General features: G+C 65.0%; 1 protein-coding gene across 1 annotated transcript in view; it reads left to right on the top strand.

Annotated features, from left to right (window-relative positions):
- Window positions 1–7,804, top strand: part of BRF1 (BRF1 general transcription factor IIIB subunit) — a 69,923-nt gene extending 62,119 nt beyond the window's left edge. The window contains exons 12-18 of the mRNA XM_024758075.1: window positions 1,418–1,520; window positions 2,083–2,164; window positions 2,386–2,441; window positions 2,792–3,048; window positions 6,369–6,420; window positions 6,939–7,110; window positions 7,578–7,804. Of these exons, the coding sequence (XP_024613843.1) occupies window positions 1,418–1,520; window positions 2,083–2,164; window positions 2,386–2,441; window positions 2,792–3,048; window positions 6,369–6,420; window positions 6,939–7,110; window positions 7,578–7,615 (760 nt within the window). The 3' untranslated portion in view covers window positions 7,616–7,804. The remainder of the gene's footprint in view (window positions 1–1,417; window positions 1,521–2,082; window positions 2,165–2,385; window positions 2,442–2,791; window positions 3,049–6,368; window positions 6,421–6,938; window positions 7,111–7,577) is intronic.
- Window positions 7,805–15,637: the final 7,833 nt, after the last annotated feature.

Here is a 15,637-nt window from a genome sequence, read left to right as displayed (position 1 = left end):
TCTGGGTCGTCCCCGCCTGCCTGTGGGAGTTGGAGGTGCTGCTTCTGAGGGGCCTTCTAGGAGGGTGGGCTTGGGAGGGGCACGGCCAGCTCTGCTGCAGGCTGTGTGAGCAATCAGTGACCCCAGCTGTGCTGACGCCTGGATGCCCCAGGGCTTGTCAGCATCTCTGGGACCTCCTCCGCTGACCAGAGCCCTCAGTTTGGTCGGGCTGTGGCTGGAGGCTCCTTCCTGCCCCTGTGCAACCCGGGAGGCCCCATGCTACAGAGCGGCCACGGGGACAGACTGGCATCCCCTGCCCGCACCTTTGCACCCAGCCTGGTGGGAAAGTGTCGGCCAAAGGCGGCATCTCCACTGGTCAGACGGATGTCACTTGCTGGGCTCCAGTGCCTGCAGTGCCGGGGTGCCTGCGCAGGGGCCCAGCTGTTCCTCCCCCAGGGTGCCCTGGTGTGCAGGCAGCTCCAGGAGGGCGGTGGGTTTGGTCTTGTCGCAGTTTCACCATAAGGTGGGCCCTGCTTCCTCTCTTCTGGGCACCAAGGGCTTGGCGTCTGTGTGCAGGGAACCTCTGTGAGAGGGACGCTGCTCAGGTGTTCCTCCCGTGCCCTGTGGCTGGGCGTGGCAATGGGCGGTCATACGCCTACCCTGGTGGCCGTGGTGGTCTAGAGGGGAGAGGGATGTGACACAGACCCAGCCCATCAGTTAGGTACATGTGGGTTGTACCCCAAAGGGGCTGCCGTATGAGTGGAACCCGGGGCAGGTCCCACAGTGTACTGAGCAGAGGGCATGTGCAAAGGCCCTGAGGCAGCTGGGGGGCACTGCGACCTGGACAGAAAGAGGCTGGAGCTGAGAGAGCAAGGGGAGCAAGGCTGACCGCAGAGGGGCGTGGGGGTGTGTCCGAGCGCCCAGCCTCAGCCACGGAGCAGCAACGTGACAGGAGAGCATCCCCGACAGCCTGCTGGCAGGAGAGCATTCCCGGTTCCCGTCGGGCTGGAACCGGCAGGACGGGGCAGAGAACCGTCGGATGACGAGGGGCAGCCCACGGGAAGGGCAGCCCACAGGAGGGGCAGCCCCGGTTTCTGGGCCGTGCAGGTTGTGCTGTTGACCAGCGGGGGCAGGAGGGTGGTGGCCGACAGGTTATGGGGGTGTCCTGAGCATGGTCCCGGAAGGCTCCCCGAGGCCCCCTCTCCTGGGCTTGTTGATCTGAAAAGCACTCTGTACGGGAGAGTGTGAGGACTGGAAGGTCTTCCGAGTTAGCATCGCGCCTCCTCTGCAAGGTGCTGGAGTGTCGCCTCAGCCTGTGCCCCGCACTCGCAGGAGTGGGGCCGGGACCGGCCGGTGGCCGGGAGGAAGCGGGTGCTAGAAGCCCTTGGCCACACCCCGGAGTCCTGAGACGGCCCAGGTGATGTATGCGCTCATTTAACTGGACGTCGGCCCTAAACGCCAGGCTGTGCTTCCCTTTAGAAGATGCTTCCGGGGACGGTGAGCTAGACCTCAGCGGCATTGATGACCTCGAGATTGACAGGGTAAGTGCCGTGAGCTCTCAGTGGCCTTTCCGGGGGTGCTGGTTGGGGTCCGTGGGGTGCCAGGCTGCGCCCCATTGGGAAGCTCCTGTGGGCTGGGGGCACAGCTCCATATCCCCCTGGGCCTGCCGTCGTTCGGACGGGCTCTTAGCAGTTTGTCCAGCAGTGCTTGTTCCCTGGCAGGCGGGAAGCCTTTCCCCTGATTTGTCACCAATCACCTTGTGCTTGAGGCCACCTGCGTGTTCTTAAGTCGGCGTCTTGAGCCCTCACCTCAGTTCCTTCTCCGGGACCTATGTCCCTACACTCTGGCTGGCCTGGCTCCCGTGCCCAGGGGGACCACAAACTGCCAAGAGTCGGGGGGCGTTGGCTGCGGGGTTGGTTCATGGATGTGGCCCTCAGGCCGGCCTGGAAAGGGTGAAGGACGCCGAGGTGTTAGCCGGGTCTCCACACACGTTCCGTCTTGGGTCGGAGGCCTGCTTCCTGACCAGTGTGTATGAAGGGGAGCACGTTGGCAGAGCTGAGCTCTGCGTGTGCCCTCTGACTGTGATGCTGCGCTCTGCCCCAGTACATCCTGAACGAGGCCGAAGCCCGCGTGAAGGCCGAGCTGTGGATGCGGGAGAATGCTGAGTACCTGCGGGAGCAGAGGGGTGAGTGCCCGCCCAGGCGCCCTGGAACGCGGGCCCCATGCACCCCCACCCGCCCAGGCGCCCTGGGACGCGGACCCCCACCCGCCCAGGCGCCCTGGAACGCGGGCCCCATGCACCCCCACCCGCCCAGGCGCCCTGGGACGCGGACCCCCACCCGCCCAGGCGCCCTGGAACGCGGGCCCCATGCATAGCCGTGCTGACCCTGCTCCTTGACCTTTCAGAGAAAGAAGCGAGAATCGCGAAGGAGAGGGAGCTCGGCATCTACAAGGAGCACAAGGTAGGGCGCGGCCTCTTCCTCAGGGACCTGAGAGCTCCCGGCCACCCACCCTGCGCTGTGCTGGCCTCCCACTGGCAGACGCCCGGCCAGCCCCCACCCCCACCCTGTTACCTGGGAAAGCCTGCTTGGGGCCCAGCCTGGCCGGGGCTCTGCACGGTGGGCTGTGGGCAGATTGCAGCTGCCCAGTGGCCCCTACAGTGCTGGACTGCCCAGGTGCCCCACTCTCCAGGGAGAGTAAGACTCCCCAGCCGACCCCGATTGTTTGAGCCCCGCTCCCACGTCCTGAGTGGCACCTGGCAGGTTCATAGGACCAAGACCTACAGGAAGCGTAATGTTGTGTTTCCATTGAGCCCAAGAAGTCTTGCAAGCGACGGGAGCCGATCCAGGCTAGCACGGCTGGGGAGGCCATCGAGAAGATGCTGGAGCAGAAGAAGATCTCCAGCAAGATCAACTACAGCGTGCTCCGGGACCTCGACAGCAAGGGCGGGGGCAGCCCACACAGGGAGGATGCCCGGCCTCAGGAGAGGGCTGGCGCCAGGAAGCTGTCTCGGCGGAAAACGCCAGCCAGGAGGAGCGGGGCTGATCCCGTGGCCAGCGTGGGGAAAAGGTACCGTGCCAGGCGGGCTGGATGTCGGGTGGGCGCGGGGCTGCGGGACATTCCCCACGTGTGTGCTGGGAACCAGTGTCTGTGTCCAGCGTGGCCCCCGCTGCCCTGGCCAGGAGCTGAGCAGGGTTTCAGCCCTGGAGGGGGTCCTGCTGCATTGGGGTCTGCTCTGTTTGAAGAGACTTGTGGGCCGGGCCCATTCTCCACCCCAGGGGTCCGTTCTCCCGGTAGGGCCCCCGCCTTGCTCTGCGCACTGCCTGCCCGTCCCCCATCCCCCTGCTCTCTCTGCCGAGGGAGAGCAAACCACTGATGGGGCAAGTGGGGTAGGGTGGGGAAAATACGAGCTCGACCACAGGGCCCTCCTGATGGCGGCTGGTGGGGCCACCCCCTCGCTGTGGAGCCAGGTCCTGGCAGCTCTGCAGTGCCCCTCGCCCCAGGCCGAGAGCCCCTGCCACGGCCCAGGCTGGTCGGTGTGCCCGCAGCCTGGCTCCAGGCTGTGCTCGAGGGGGATTGCAGAGGGGAGGGCCCTGTGGGGCTGCACTCCCACCACCCCACCCCCTCTCCTCTGTCGCTACCGTTTTCTAGCGCTGACTCATCTGAGAAGTAAAGATGTTCTGATTTGCATTTCTGTTCTCTAAAGTGGGAGTAATCATTTTTCGCAGTTTTTGTGACACTTTTTCTGTAATTTGGTGACCCCACTTCCTTGTTCCTCGAGTCCCCACACCCCCAAGTCCCCAAGCACCCAGTACAGCCTGTCAGTGTCCGGACAGCTGGTCCTGGTCCTGTTGGGTGTCTCTGTGCTCCCTTTTTTTTTTTTTTTTTTGCGGTACGCAGGCCTCTCACTATTGTGGCCTCTCCCGTTGCGGAGCACAGGCAGCGGACGGGCAGGCCCAGCGGCCGTGGCTCACGGGCCCAGCCGCTCCGCGGCATGTGGGATCTTCCCGGACCGGGGCACGAACGCGCGTCCCCTGCATCGGCTGGCGGACTCTCAACCACTGCGCCACCAGGGAAGCCCCCCGTGCTCCCTTCTGATGACAGGCACGAGAGCGGGCACTGCGGGAGGCCCACCCCTGCTCTTCTGGAGCCTGGGAAGCGCCCATCCCCCACCCCCCCACGTGGACACGGTGTGGCCGCTGCATGTGCTCCTGGGTCGTGGCAGGCAGCCTTGTCCCATTCAGCCTGCCCTTTGGCAAGGGGGCGCCTCACCCCCAAGCTCGGCATCCCCTGCTCCCATCACCATGCACGGGGGTGAGGGGGCTGCTTTCCCAGAGCTCAGGTTCAGCCTGTGTTTGTCAATGGAAGGTGCTGTGGCCGAGCCCCGTCGCACAGTCCGGCCGTTCCTTCGTGGACATGGTGTTCGCCGTCCAGCCGTGCGCATTTTGGTGGCTGATGCCCGCAGTGCATTTGCAAAAGTGGTGGGGCAGTGGCCCTGTGGGGCAGCCACGGGTCCTCCAGGCCACCGGCTGGCTGGGGCTGTGGGCTGAAGGGAGGAGCGTATCCCCAAGTGCTCGCAGAGCCCCCTGAGAGGCCCAGCCAGTCACCCGGCCGCCCGCAGGACCGTGTGTGGACGGCTGCCGGACGCTCCTTGAGAGGAGGGCCTGAGACCCAGACCCACCTCCTGCCGGCCCTCTTGTCAGGAGCCGCTCTCACCCCATCTGCTGATGGCGCGCTCTCCCAGCCAGGCTGGACCTCAGTCGGTAGGGAGCGCGCCACTGGCTCCCGCCTTCTGGGTTCTGGGGACTCTGGACTTCTCTGCTGGGCCTCGGGTTGTTACGGCTGTGGCTCCAAGCTCACGTCTCCCCAGGTGACGGGTGGGGACCCGGAGAGCCGTCCGTGTGGGAGGGGCTTCCTCTGAGCTTGTTCACAGCCTTGCGTGAGCTGCCGCCTTGTCCCCTCCAGGCTGCAGCCCCAGACCGTGTAGAACGAGGGCTTCCTGTGAGACCCCAGAGCCACTGCTTCCGATGCTCTCACGGGGCGGGCTGCCCAGACCTGGCCTGACGGGCCAGACCCCCGCCGTCAGGTGTCCACTGTCGGAGGCTGTTAAGGGGTCCACTCCCCGTGTGCCCAGCGTTCACTGGCACGTCACAGCAGGGCTGGGCCAGATAGCCAGGAGGGTCCAGGGTAGCGGGTGTGCGGGGCTGGGGCCGCCCCGCCCATCTTCCTTCAAGCTGTGCCCTGGAGGGAAGCAGCTGCAGTGTGGACTCTGCCCCTGCCCTGGCCACCCTACACATGTCTGGTGGGTGGGTTCCTGGGTCTGGACGGCTCCTGCGGCCAGGGCTGGGAGGAGGACCTGCCTCATGTCCCGTGGGAGTCCTGCCGTCACGCTTGGGCAGGTCAGCGGCATCCGGGGAGCCTTGGTGTGCGCCCCCGGCCCCTTGCAGTGGGTTTTGTATAGAAAGCGCCTTGAGTTTTGTGTTTGGAGGGTCCGAGGGAGGAAGAAGAAGCCCATTGTGGGGGCTGCTGTAGGCCTGGTGGGGTGGAGGGGGCAACCAAGGCTCTCAGGCTGTACGTGCGTCTCCCCCTCCTCCTCTTCCAGCAACAGGGAAAACTCAGGATGGACCAGTGGGAGGACTGAACAGGGGTCTCCCACAGCAGCTGCTGCCCGCAGCCTCCACACGTTCTCCTGGAAGTATGGGGGGTGGCAGGGAGCAGATGGCCCAGGACCGCTTCAGAAAACAGCTGGCCTGGGGGACCTGGAGTGCCTGGGTGGCAGGGCAGTGTGATTCTAGTTTTTAATCCTTTATCAAGTATTGACGAATACATGGGGGTTCTGTCCAGAGGCACCTTCTGTCGCCCTGCAGAGTGGCTTCAATGAAATTTGAATTTGCTGCCAACATTTAAAAAGAAGCTTTCATACAAAAATCCAGATTTCCGGCTGCTTCTGGCTCCCCGCGCCCCCATCCCCAGCGCCCTGGCCCGGCCCTGCCCTGCCTATGGGTGCGGTGCTCACCCAGGCCCCGGGGAAGAACCTTGCCTACGCCATGTCTGTTGGGTAGACGTGAAGAGGCCCAGAGGGCGGCCCACTCACCCAGCCACCTGCCCAGCCGGTGGGGTCAGGGGAAGGACAATGCAGGGGCTGGGGCGGGGCAGGGTGGGCTGCCAGGCCTGGGTGGAGGAGGTGACAGGACAGCGCTCAGGGCCCAGGCGCAGCCACTGGGTGGACAAGACCCAGTCAGGGTGGTGCCACGGGAGCCTCAGTACACCGTCATCCTTCACATCTGGCCAGATGCCGCCATCAGAGAACGGGCCTTCCGGCAGGGCCCGTGTCCTCGTGGCCGATGGTGCAGCCTGGGCTGAGGCCACGGTGCTGTGCTCTCTTCCAGGTTGAGGCCGATGGTGTCGACGCAGCCAGCTAAGAAGGTGGCCGTGGGAGAGGTGTGTTGTGTGGACATAGCCGGGGGACAGGGATCCTTGGGAAACGGCAGACGCCCGGCACCGCGTCCGTGAGCAGCGTGTCAGGGAGGGAGTGCCAGCACCGCTGCTCCGGCAGTCCCAGCCCAGCCAGGGGGAGGCCTGAGGCCCAGGGGCGGCCCGGGGCCTGAAAGCCTGAGCCCACCGGTGTGTGCCAGCCCACGGCCATCGCAATCCTCCGTGTGGGAAGCCAGGCCCAGGTCCCAGGGTCCAGCGTGGTCAGTGGCCTTCCCTCTTCCCTTGTCTTGGGGTTCAAGGGTCTTCCCTTCTTACTGTTGGGGTCCTGGTCTGGCCTAGGAAACAAAAGGGAGAGGCAGGGCCCCTGCGGGGTCACACGGCAGCTGCAGGGGCAGGCTCAGGGGATCGGGTGTCCTCACTGACCACTCTTGAAGGGTGGGGAGTGTCCACCCTGCCCCGGAGAGCACTCCCCTGCGGTGGCCTGGGAGCCATGCTCTGTCCCGAGCTCACCCCCTCGCCAGCAGGCCTTGCTCCCGAGTCCCCCCTCCCTGGAAGCCGAGCCTGTCAGGCCCACAGCGGTCGTGGTGGAGAGTGGGCCAGTGTCGTACCACCCAGAGGAGGACGCGGACGAGGAGGACCCCGACGAGGAAGATGGGGAGCCCTGTGTCAGCGCCCTGCAGATGGTGGGCGGCGACGGTGAGCGGCCTCCGCAAGCGCAAGCGGCCGGGGCGGGGGTTCCCGGAGAGGAGGCACAGACCCCTGCCTGCACCTCGGAAGGGAATTTGAACTGGCGTCTTACGATTGGCTGTATTGGTTTTGAGGCCCAGGCTGCTAGAAGGAGCTGGCCAGGACCTGCTTGCTGTGCAGACTGGGGGCTCTGGGCTGCCCGTCCAGCAGGAGAAAGGTTCCCACTCTCTGCACCGCTCGCATGGGCGCTTGCCCCCGGGGCCTGCAGAGATGGAGGGACCGACGCGGTGGTCCCCGTCAGTGGTGGTGGGGCCCGTGCAGCCGTGGCCTGCGGGGCTGGGGCTGGAGCCTCTCTGGGGCGGCCGTGGCCTGGGGCGCCGCTCACGAGGTGGGCGGTGGCAGGTGCAGCGTGCGGCGCCTGGGCTGCTTGACCATGCGGCACCCCTCAGTGTCCGTGACTCTCTTGTGCTTTGCAGACTACGGCTGTGACGGCGACGATGACGATGGCTACTGAGGCGTGGCCTTGCTGCCGGCAGTGTCCTGAGGGGTCAGATGGGCCTCTGGGGCCAGCTCACAGGCGTGAGCGCCGAGACTTGGTGACAAGATGGGTGCCGGCCCGCCTGCCCTGCCACCCTCTTCCACAGCCACACGCGGCCTCTGGCACTTGCTGTTCGCTGCGACCGTGTTTTGAGCAACGTGAGGAGTGTTTCTGCCCAGCAAGGGGAGCCGGACCAGCTGTCTGTATCTGGTCAGAGGTGGGTCTCACGGCCCAAGAACGCTTGCAGGCGGCAATGTCGTGTCCCACGGAAGGAAACTAAGGCACGGGGAGCCCCAGCCGCTTGTCCAAGTGCGCGGAGGGCTGGGCGGGCTCCAGGACCCTCCTCGCCTGTGTGGAGCTGGCTTCCCTGCGCCCCTCACCTCCTTGCCATGTCTGAGAAGCACTTTGTGTCCCGCTGGTCCAGAATTGATTGTGTATCTCCAGCCGAAGTTCCCAGCCAGGCGCTCACATCTCCCTGCCACTGCCTGGGCCCTGGGGACCCCACGGATCTGCACCCAAGAGCCTAGAGGCTGCTTGGCCAGCCGGCATCACTCGGCAGACACGTGCACAGCCACCGCGGGTAGCCTGCGTGGCCGCCTGGGTGAGGGAGCCAGAGGTGCTTCCTGTCTGAGCTGCGGTCAGGCTCGCCGTCCAGAGGCATGGCCGGCAGAGGGGCCTCGAGCTTGGCAGCCCTGCTCTGGGTGCTTCCTGCTACCCAGAGCCTCCCGGGCCAGGCCTCCTCATTGGAAGGCCCCGGGACCACTCTCGGTCTGGGCTTGGGCACCGCTCCCCTGGAGGTGTCCTTGCGGGGAGGGCAGACCCCTCCTAGAGTGCACCCTCCCGGAGTGCATCAGAGTTTGCGGGGGTGGGGGGTGGATTTTGAGGCCATTGGCTGTGCCCCTCGGCCTGTACCATGCAGCCAGCCTGGACTCCAGGGCTCCTGCAAGTCTGGAGTGGAGGGTTGGCTTGGTGAAACAGAAAGATCGTTCCTTAAGCAGAAACCCACTGAGTCTGTGGTCTACAATTCCCTGTCTGGCTCCCTGGAGGAGTGAGGCTGAGGCAGGGGTACCTGCCCTCCAAGCTCCATGCTCCTGGCCTTGACTGATGGGGAACCATCAGTGACATGTCCACTTTCACAGGAAGTCCCTGTGCCATTGTTCCCAGCTGTGGGCCATCCCGGCCCTGGGCCCCTCTTGGGGCTAGGAGGGCGTGCTTGGCTTCAGCGGCTCTTAGAGGAGTCTCATGGGCTGGGGGCTCATTGCATTGCGCAGGGAGCAGATGGTGGGCCGGACCAGAGGTGACCGGGGAGGGGCATTGCTGGGAGGCAGGGGGCTGCTGGAAGGGGAGGTCTGGGGGCGGGTGGTGGTGACCGGGGGTGGCGTCTGGTTGGAGGAGTCAAGCCCCAGGGTGGCTGGGGGTGCCTCTGGGCTGCAGCCCACGCCCTGTGGGCAGGCTACCACTGCCACGGGCTGGCCCAAGGGGGACGTGCAGGCCCGTGTGCACCTTCGTCCCACATCTGCATGCCATTCTCCCACCCTGAAGAACGACCTGTTCGTCTGACCTCAGGATCGAGGGAGGGGAGGCCAGGAGACAAGGCCCCAGAACTCACACTGCCTGGCATCTGCCGAAAGCCGGGGCCTTCCAGCCGCTGGCCCAGAGCCCTCCCAGGTGCAGGCCTTGGGGAGTGGCCCCCAACAGGGAGGGGCTCAGGCTACCACTCCCTCCCCAGCACCCTGCAAGTCTCGGCCCCTTCCAGGATCACCAGGGTGTGGAGAGGTCCTGCAGCTACGTGGACAGGACACCAGCCTGACGGCTCTCCCCCCACCCCCATGTCTGCAGCCCTGCTGGGTGCGTGGCAGCAGTGGGCACTGCAAGGGCCTGGGGAGGCCTGGGCACCAGGCCAGGAGAGGGGCCCTGGCGGCCCCCCATGCTTCTCGGTGAGCAGAGCTGGGCCCTCAGGAGACTCTGACGTCTGATGGTCAGGGTCACTGAGGTTCTCATTGTGGTGGCAGCGATCAGGCCTGGATGGGGGGTGGGGGTCCCACGGGGGTGCATCTGGCAGGGGCCATTTTGAGGCCTCCAGTTTCTCTCCAGGCTCCTCCTTCCCCACTGCTGCCTGAGGCCCCGCCGCGGTGCCACATGGGAGGGTCTTGCTTCCCCTGGGGCTCGGGGCTTTCCCTGGGAGCTGAAGACAGATGGCTTGCCATGGTCAGCTGGTGCTGACTCCTAGACTCCCAGTGGCTCCCGATGGGTGGGCCCCAGTCCCATCCCCGTCTCTCAGGTGAGGCCAGAGAGAAGCATGAGCTTTGACACCACCCACGGTCACCCAGCTGGGAGGTGGCCTCCCTGCCCTGACAGCCACCGCCTCCCTGTGGAAGTGGGCCCAGGGCGCAGGGCCCGGCTGGACCCACTCTTTTTTTTTTTTTTTTTTTTTAAGATTTTATTTTTTAAAATTATTTATTTAATTTACTTTTGGCCACATCGGGTCTTAGTTGTGGCACGCGGATCTTCTGTTGAGGCGTGTGGGATCTTCCGTTGGCGGTGTGCAAGCTCTTTGTTGCAGCGCTGAGCTTCTCTCTAGTTTTGGCAGCAGGTTTCCTTTCTCTAGTTGTGATGCGCGGGCTCCAGGGCATGCGGGCTCTGTAGTTTGCGGCACACAGTCTCTCTAGTTGAGGCGTGCGAGCTCAGTAGTTGTGGCGCGCGGGCTTAGTTGCCCTGCGGCATGTGGGATCTTAGTTTCCTGACCAGGGATCATACCCACGTTCCCTGCATTGGAAGGCAGATTCTTCACCACTGGACCGCCAGGGAAGTCCCTGTACCCACTCTTGACGTCAGCAGGGTCCTCCGTGGGGCCTGGCTGGGGAGCACAGGCTGGCTCCTGAGGAGGGCACGCAGCTGGCCGCCGGCCTCGGCACGGTGCTGGGAGAAGGCGGCCTGCTCCCCGCATCCAGGCCCAGCTGCCTGGGGCCCAGGCCTGCCCATCCCTGTCATGTGCTGGGTGGGGCCACGTACCACGCTGTGGCTGACCCGGGACAGGCGTTGGCACACATACCTGTGTGAACCCCTGCGCCGCCCCCCCCATTATCCAGGGTGAGGTCCAAGGCCTCCAAACCTCTCTGCCTGCCCCCAGCATGCTGCACTGGCTCCTCCAAGTGCGAGGGTCCTACCCATTCCTCTTTCCCAGGTTTCCTGCTCTCCCCAAACTCATACGCACCTTCGCCAGCGTGTCCCCTCCCCAGAGACCTGTGGGGGAGGGCCAGGGCCAGGGCCAGCCTGGAGGGGACACAGCACACGGCCTCCACACTTGCAGGTACGCACCTGTGCGCACAGACATACACGTACAACTCATACACGTCTGCGCCCCTCCATGTACTCATGAATCTGTGCACACACATTTATCCATTCGTGCCTCTGGACCACCCTTCAGGGTGCTGGGTGCTGGGCTCTGACAGGACCCAGATCCTCACCCCAGTGGTGGCCGAGCTCAGGTGCCCATGGGCCTGACGGTGCCTCTCGCTGCAGGGCACGTGTGACAGGGCTGCCCCCTCCCCAGAGAGGACGTGGCATCTGCTGGTCACCCAGCCCACACTGTGCCCATTCCTGCCCGTCTCTCAGCCACAGACCTGGGACCACGGGTAACCTTCCTGGCAGGGTTGCGTGGGCCCCAGTGACGTGCCACTCACTGCCTCAGGCTCCTCCAAGAATGGGGCCCCCCCCCCCCGGGCCCTCAGGTGGGAGTGGGCCACATCCTGAGCCAGCCTGCTCTGTGCTGCCCTAGCTGGAGCCTTAGCACCTTGGTCCCAGGTGCCCTGAGCCGGCAGTGGGAACCCGGGGGTGGGGGTCAGGGTTCAGGCAGAAGGAAGGCTGGAATGATGGAAGCGCCCCTCTCTGCATCCACCTCCCAAGAACTGTCCGCAGCGGATGGCATCTATACAGTCATTAAAAGAGATCAGCCTCAGCCCTTTCCTACCCTTTGCCCAGCTGCCACCGGTCAATTCAAGGTCACACCAGCTTGCTCAACCTCAGCCCGTGTTTGCCCTGGGCCTGGGCCCGCACACCTGCCTCTTCCCAGCTGCTCCCCGTGTGGCCCTGCAGTGGTTTCTGGATTGGCTAGGCAGGCAGGCAGTGGGACTGAGGGCCACCCACCGCTGCCAAGGCCACCTGTGGGCAGGGGGAAGGCCTCTCTGAGGGAGGGACAGGTGCTGGGTGGCCCCAGAGGATGAAGGTCTACTGACACCTCTGCCTCAAGGAGCCCAGCCTGAGCCCCCAACTGCGCCCTTCCCACCGGCAGCACCATAAACGCTGCTCCCACCAGCTTGGTGCCACGTGGCAAGTTCCAGACCACACCTCCCTGCATCTCGCCATCGCAGGGCCGGTGCCCCGTCCCCCTGGGCACCTCTTGATCTCCCCCCAGTCTCTCTGCCGTCCTCTACACCCTGCCTCTCCCTCCGTTTCTCAGTAGGCTGGAAAACCAGCGGAGCGAGGGCTTGGGTGCGCCGGGCCTCTCGTCACTGGCCGGCTGTGGGCCAGGTGCCCACTCCTGCGTCGATGGGGACCCCGGGAGGGGTGTAGATGGTCCCGTCGCCCCCTGCAAGGCTGGGGATCGCCCTACGGATTGTCCAGTAGGCGTGCTGAGAGCACGGCTCTTGGGGTTACAGTGGGACAGATTCAACGGACCCACTGAGAGAGTGGCAGGGTATGCAGGGATCTATGCTTGCGGGTCCCCCAGCACGGCTGTGACCACGTCGGGAGAAGCCGGGGCTTCGCCCCCATCCAGCACTGGCTGAGTCAGGGCCTGGTTGCCCCCCAGCCGCATAGCCGTGGCCACACGTCTGCCCAGGCCAGTCCACCTGGCTTCCCGCTTCCAGGCCACAACTGGGGTTCAACAGAGACCGTGGCCCCCACACCCCGAGGACACCCTGTTCCCTGAATAATAAAGGCTACCCTCAAAGCCACGGGGCTCAGTTCAGGGCCTTTGTCCTCTGTCACCGCTGGGCCTGGGACTGCTCTGCCCACCGAAATCCCAGTGCAGCGCTGCTGGGTCCAAGCGTCACCCCAGGCCCCCGCTACCCAGGCTCTGGCCACCCCTCCACTTGCAGCCACAGTGCCCAGCGGACCACCTGAGCTCTCAGAGCCTGGGGCCAGCTGGACACATCACCCCAGCTGCCTGTGACCCGAGGGGGCCCAGACTGTGCCCCCCACAGCCCTGGCCCCAGTTGTGCAGCCACACCCCAGGCAGCAGGGGGCGCCCCAGGACCAGCTGGGCTTGGTGGGGAGGCCTGGCCTAGCTGGGGCAGGCCCTCTGCCTGTCTCCTGTCCTGCAAGGGGGCCTTGGGTTCTGAGCACCTATCCACCAGGTCCAGCCCAGGTGTCCTGCCAACACCCTCCCAGGCCCCAAGCTGCCATGTCAGTAGGACACTCAGCCAGTCTGCACACACACCCTGGCCCCTTGCGGGGGGACACAGGGGCCAATGCTTCCTGAGGATAGGAGCTCCTGAGTGACGGCCGCGTTTGGGGCTGTGCCTACGTGCGGCCGGCAGCTTCCCTGACTGGGCAGTGCCTACCTGTGCTGTCCTGTGCCTACGTGCCTGCAGGGTTGGCCGGTCCCTGGGGAGGCCTGGGCCCTGGCCAGGCTGGCAAGGGGTGGGGGCCGAGGAACTGGCTCCAAGGCTGCAGGCCTCAGGCGCTGACTGCCCAGGCCCTTCAAAGGGGCCGTGGGTGGTGGCAAAGTGGAGGCCTGATGGCTTTCCTGCTGGGAGAGGAACCTGGCTCAGGAAGCCATTGTCACCACACAATGGGCCCGGCTGGGCCCTGTGAGGGCAGGGGCCCCAGATTGGTAGGACCTGACCCTGACCTCAACCCTGACCCCAGCCCTCATCACAACCTCGACCCTGATCCACTGCCAACCCAGTGGGAGGCCATGAAGGGGTCACATCCTGGGATGGCCCCACGGGGCCGTGGTGGAGCAGGGAGGGTCATCACGCCTCACAGGGAGCAAACTGCTAAGGCCATGCAGGCTTCACTGGAGCCCGGAAGCCCTGGCTGACCAGAGGCAACGCTGCTTTCCCAGGCAGCATGGGGACTACCTTCCCCTTGGTGACGAGGGGCCTTCACACTGACCAGACCGAGTAATCGCTCCCCCATCCAGAGGTGAATAAGGACATCGTCTGCCAGGTGCCCGCCTTGGTGGGTCCTGGGAAAACGACTGTCCGGCGCTTCACAGGGCGATGGCACCGTGGCCCTGGCCTCCAGCCTCAGCGGGAGTGTGGAGCTGAGCTGGCAGCTGGGGGGATGCCCCTCGGGCGGGAGGGCTTGGGTCAGCGAGGGCCAAGCCGGCAGGACCCACACCATCTGGCCAGGGCCTGACTGCAGAGGGAGGTGGGCCCCCTGGGATCAGCAGCTGTGTGTGCCACGTCACGGCAAGTGATGGAAAATGGAGATGTTAGCATCTGCCTCTGTGGCCATCCCACCCCCCAGGCCTCCCTGAGGTCTCACCACCTCTGGGCTTCCCTCTGCACCAAAGCCCCTTACCAGGACACTCCTTCCAACTACACGCGGGGCTCTGGAAAGTACGTATTTCCCATTCAAGGCCTTGGCAAAGCCTCATGGCAAAGCTCTGAGGCTCTGAGGCTGGCCGTGGGACCGGGCACACGGCAGGGAGGGAACAGCCTCCATGCTGTGGGGAAATGCAGCAGGCAGGGCACAGAGGGTGAGCAGTCGGTGTGCAGTGGAGGGCGGGGCAGAGGTTCGAGGCCCGCCAGAGGGAGAGGAGCCAGGCAGGGTCTGCGCAGGAGGCCGCTGTGGCTGTCACTGGGGGATGGGGGCCGTGGGTTCGGGGGCCTGCTGGGTGTGCAGGGCAGCCGATGGAAGAGCCTGAAGTGACGGAAAGGCCACACAAGGGGTGGAGATCTGGAGCACACCAGCCTGTGGATGGCATTCAATCCCCCGCCCCCGTTGGTGTGCCCCTGGCCTGGCCCTGGGCAGGACTGCTGCTCTTCAGAGACAGATTTTCCTAACGACCATCACTGACCCCGGCCTGGGAATGTGAATGTAGGAGAGGTGGCATGGTGGTCACAGGGCCTAGGCCACGGGGTGCAAAGGAGTGCACACGCACACATGGGCACATGCCGTGCGAAGCACCCACTTCCTAGCCCTGCAGCCTCGGCAAGTAGAAGAGGGTCCTGCTTGGTTAGCCAGCAGGCGGTGCTGCAGGACTCCCGGCTGGGCCTGAGTGGGCTGGCTGGGTGTGCACCATGAGGACCATCTTGCAGGTTTTGTGTGTGCTTATGCATGTGTGTGGGTCAGTCCCACAAGGAGCCCTGCTCCAGGGAGGGGTCGGCACTTCTTTGGGAAGGGGCATATGCAGATGGCTGTTTCCTTTGCCATTTACATCTGCCCCAGATCTGGGGAGGGGCGCCCTGTGAGTTCAGACCAAGATGAGCTTCCCAGGGCCCCCTCTGCCCCGTGTCCCCAACTTCAGTTCCCGTCCTGACCCACGCAGTGTCGCCGGGCGTGCTGGGTGAGGGGTGCACTGGGGCGAGGGTGGGAGGTGGGTTCTGCCAGTGAGCAGCAGACGCTGGGTTCCTGCTGAGGGTCCAATAAAGCTCAGAGATGAGTTCCATGGACTGGAGACATCCCTTGGGAGGCCCCAGGGTGGGAGGATTGTAGGGGTTAGACCAGGAAGGCTTCCTGGAGGAAGAGGGGTCCCCACTGAGACCAGAAGGAGGAGGAACTGGTCAGGCCGTGATGGGGCAAAGGGGAGGTAGGTGCACTGCCAACCCGGGCTTGGGTGACAGGGTGTGGGGAGAAGCAGTGAGAGCTGAGGGTGAGAGGGGTCAGGGTCCTCAGAAGGTGCGGTGTGGTGCTCCTTGCAGAGCTGGGGGACAGCAGGGCCCGTGGGTAGGGAGCAAATTTGTGGCCGCCTAGGTGGGCAAAGCAAGGAGCTTGTGCTCAGCCCTGGTGGGCCCTGCAGCCCCGGCTGCCCACCCTACTGGCTAT

This window comes from Neophocaena asiaeorientalis, unplaced genomic scaffold (assembly GCF_003031525.2).
Source record: "Neophocaena asiaeorientalis asiaeorientalis breed wild unplaced genomic scaffold, Neophocaena_asiaeorientalis_V1.1 scaffold476, whole genome shotgun sequence".
NCBI lineage: Eukaryota > Metazoa > Chordata > Mammalia > Artiodactyla > Phocoenidae > Neophocaena > Neophocaena asiaeorientalis.
Note: the sequence above shows the minus strand (reverse complement) of the source record. Positions and strands in the feature narration are given on the sequence as shown.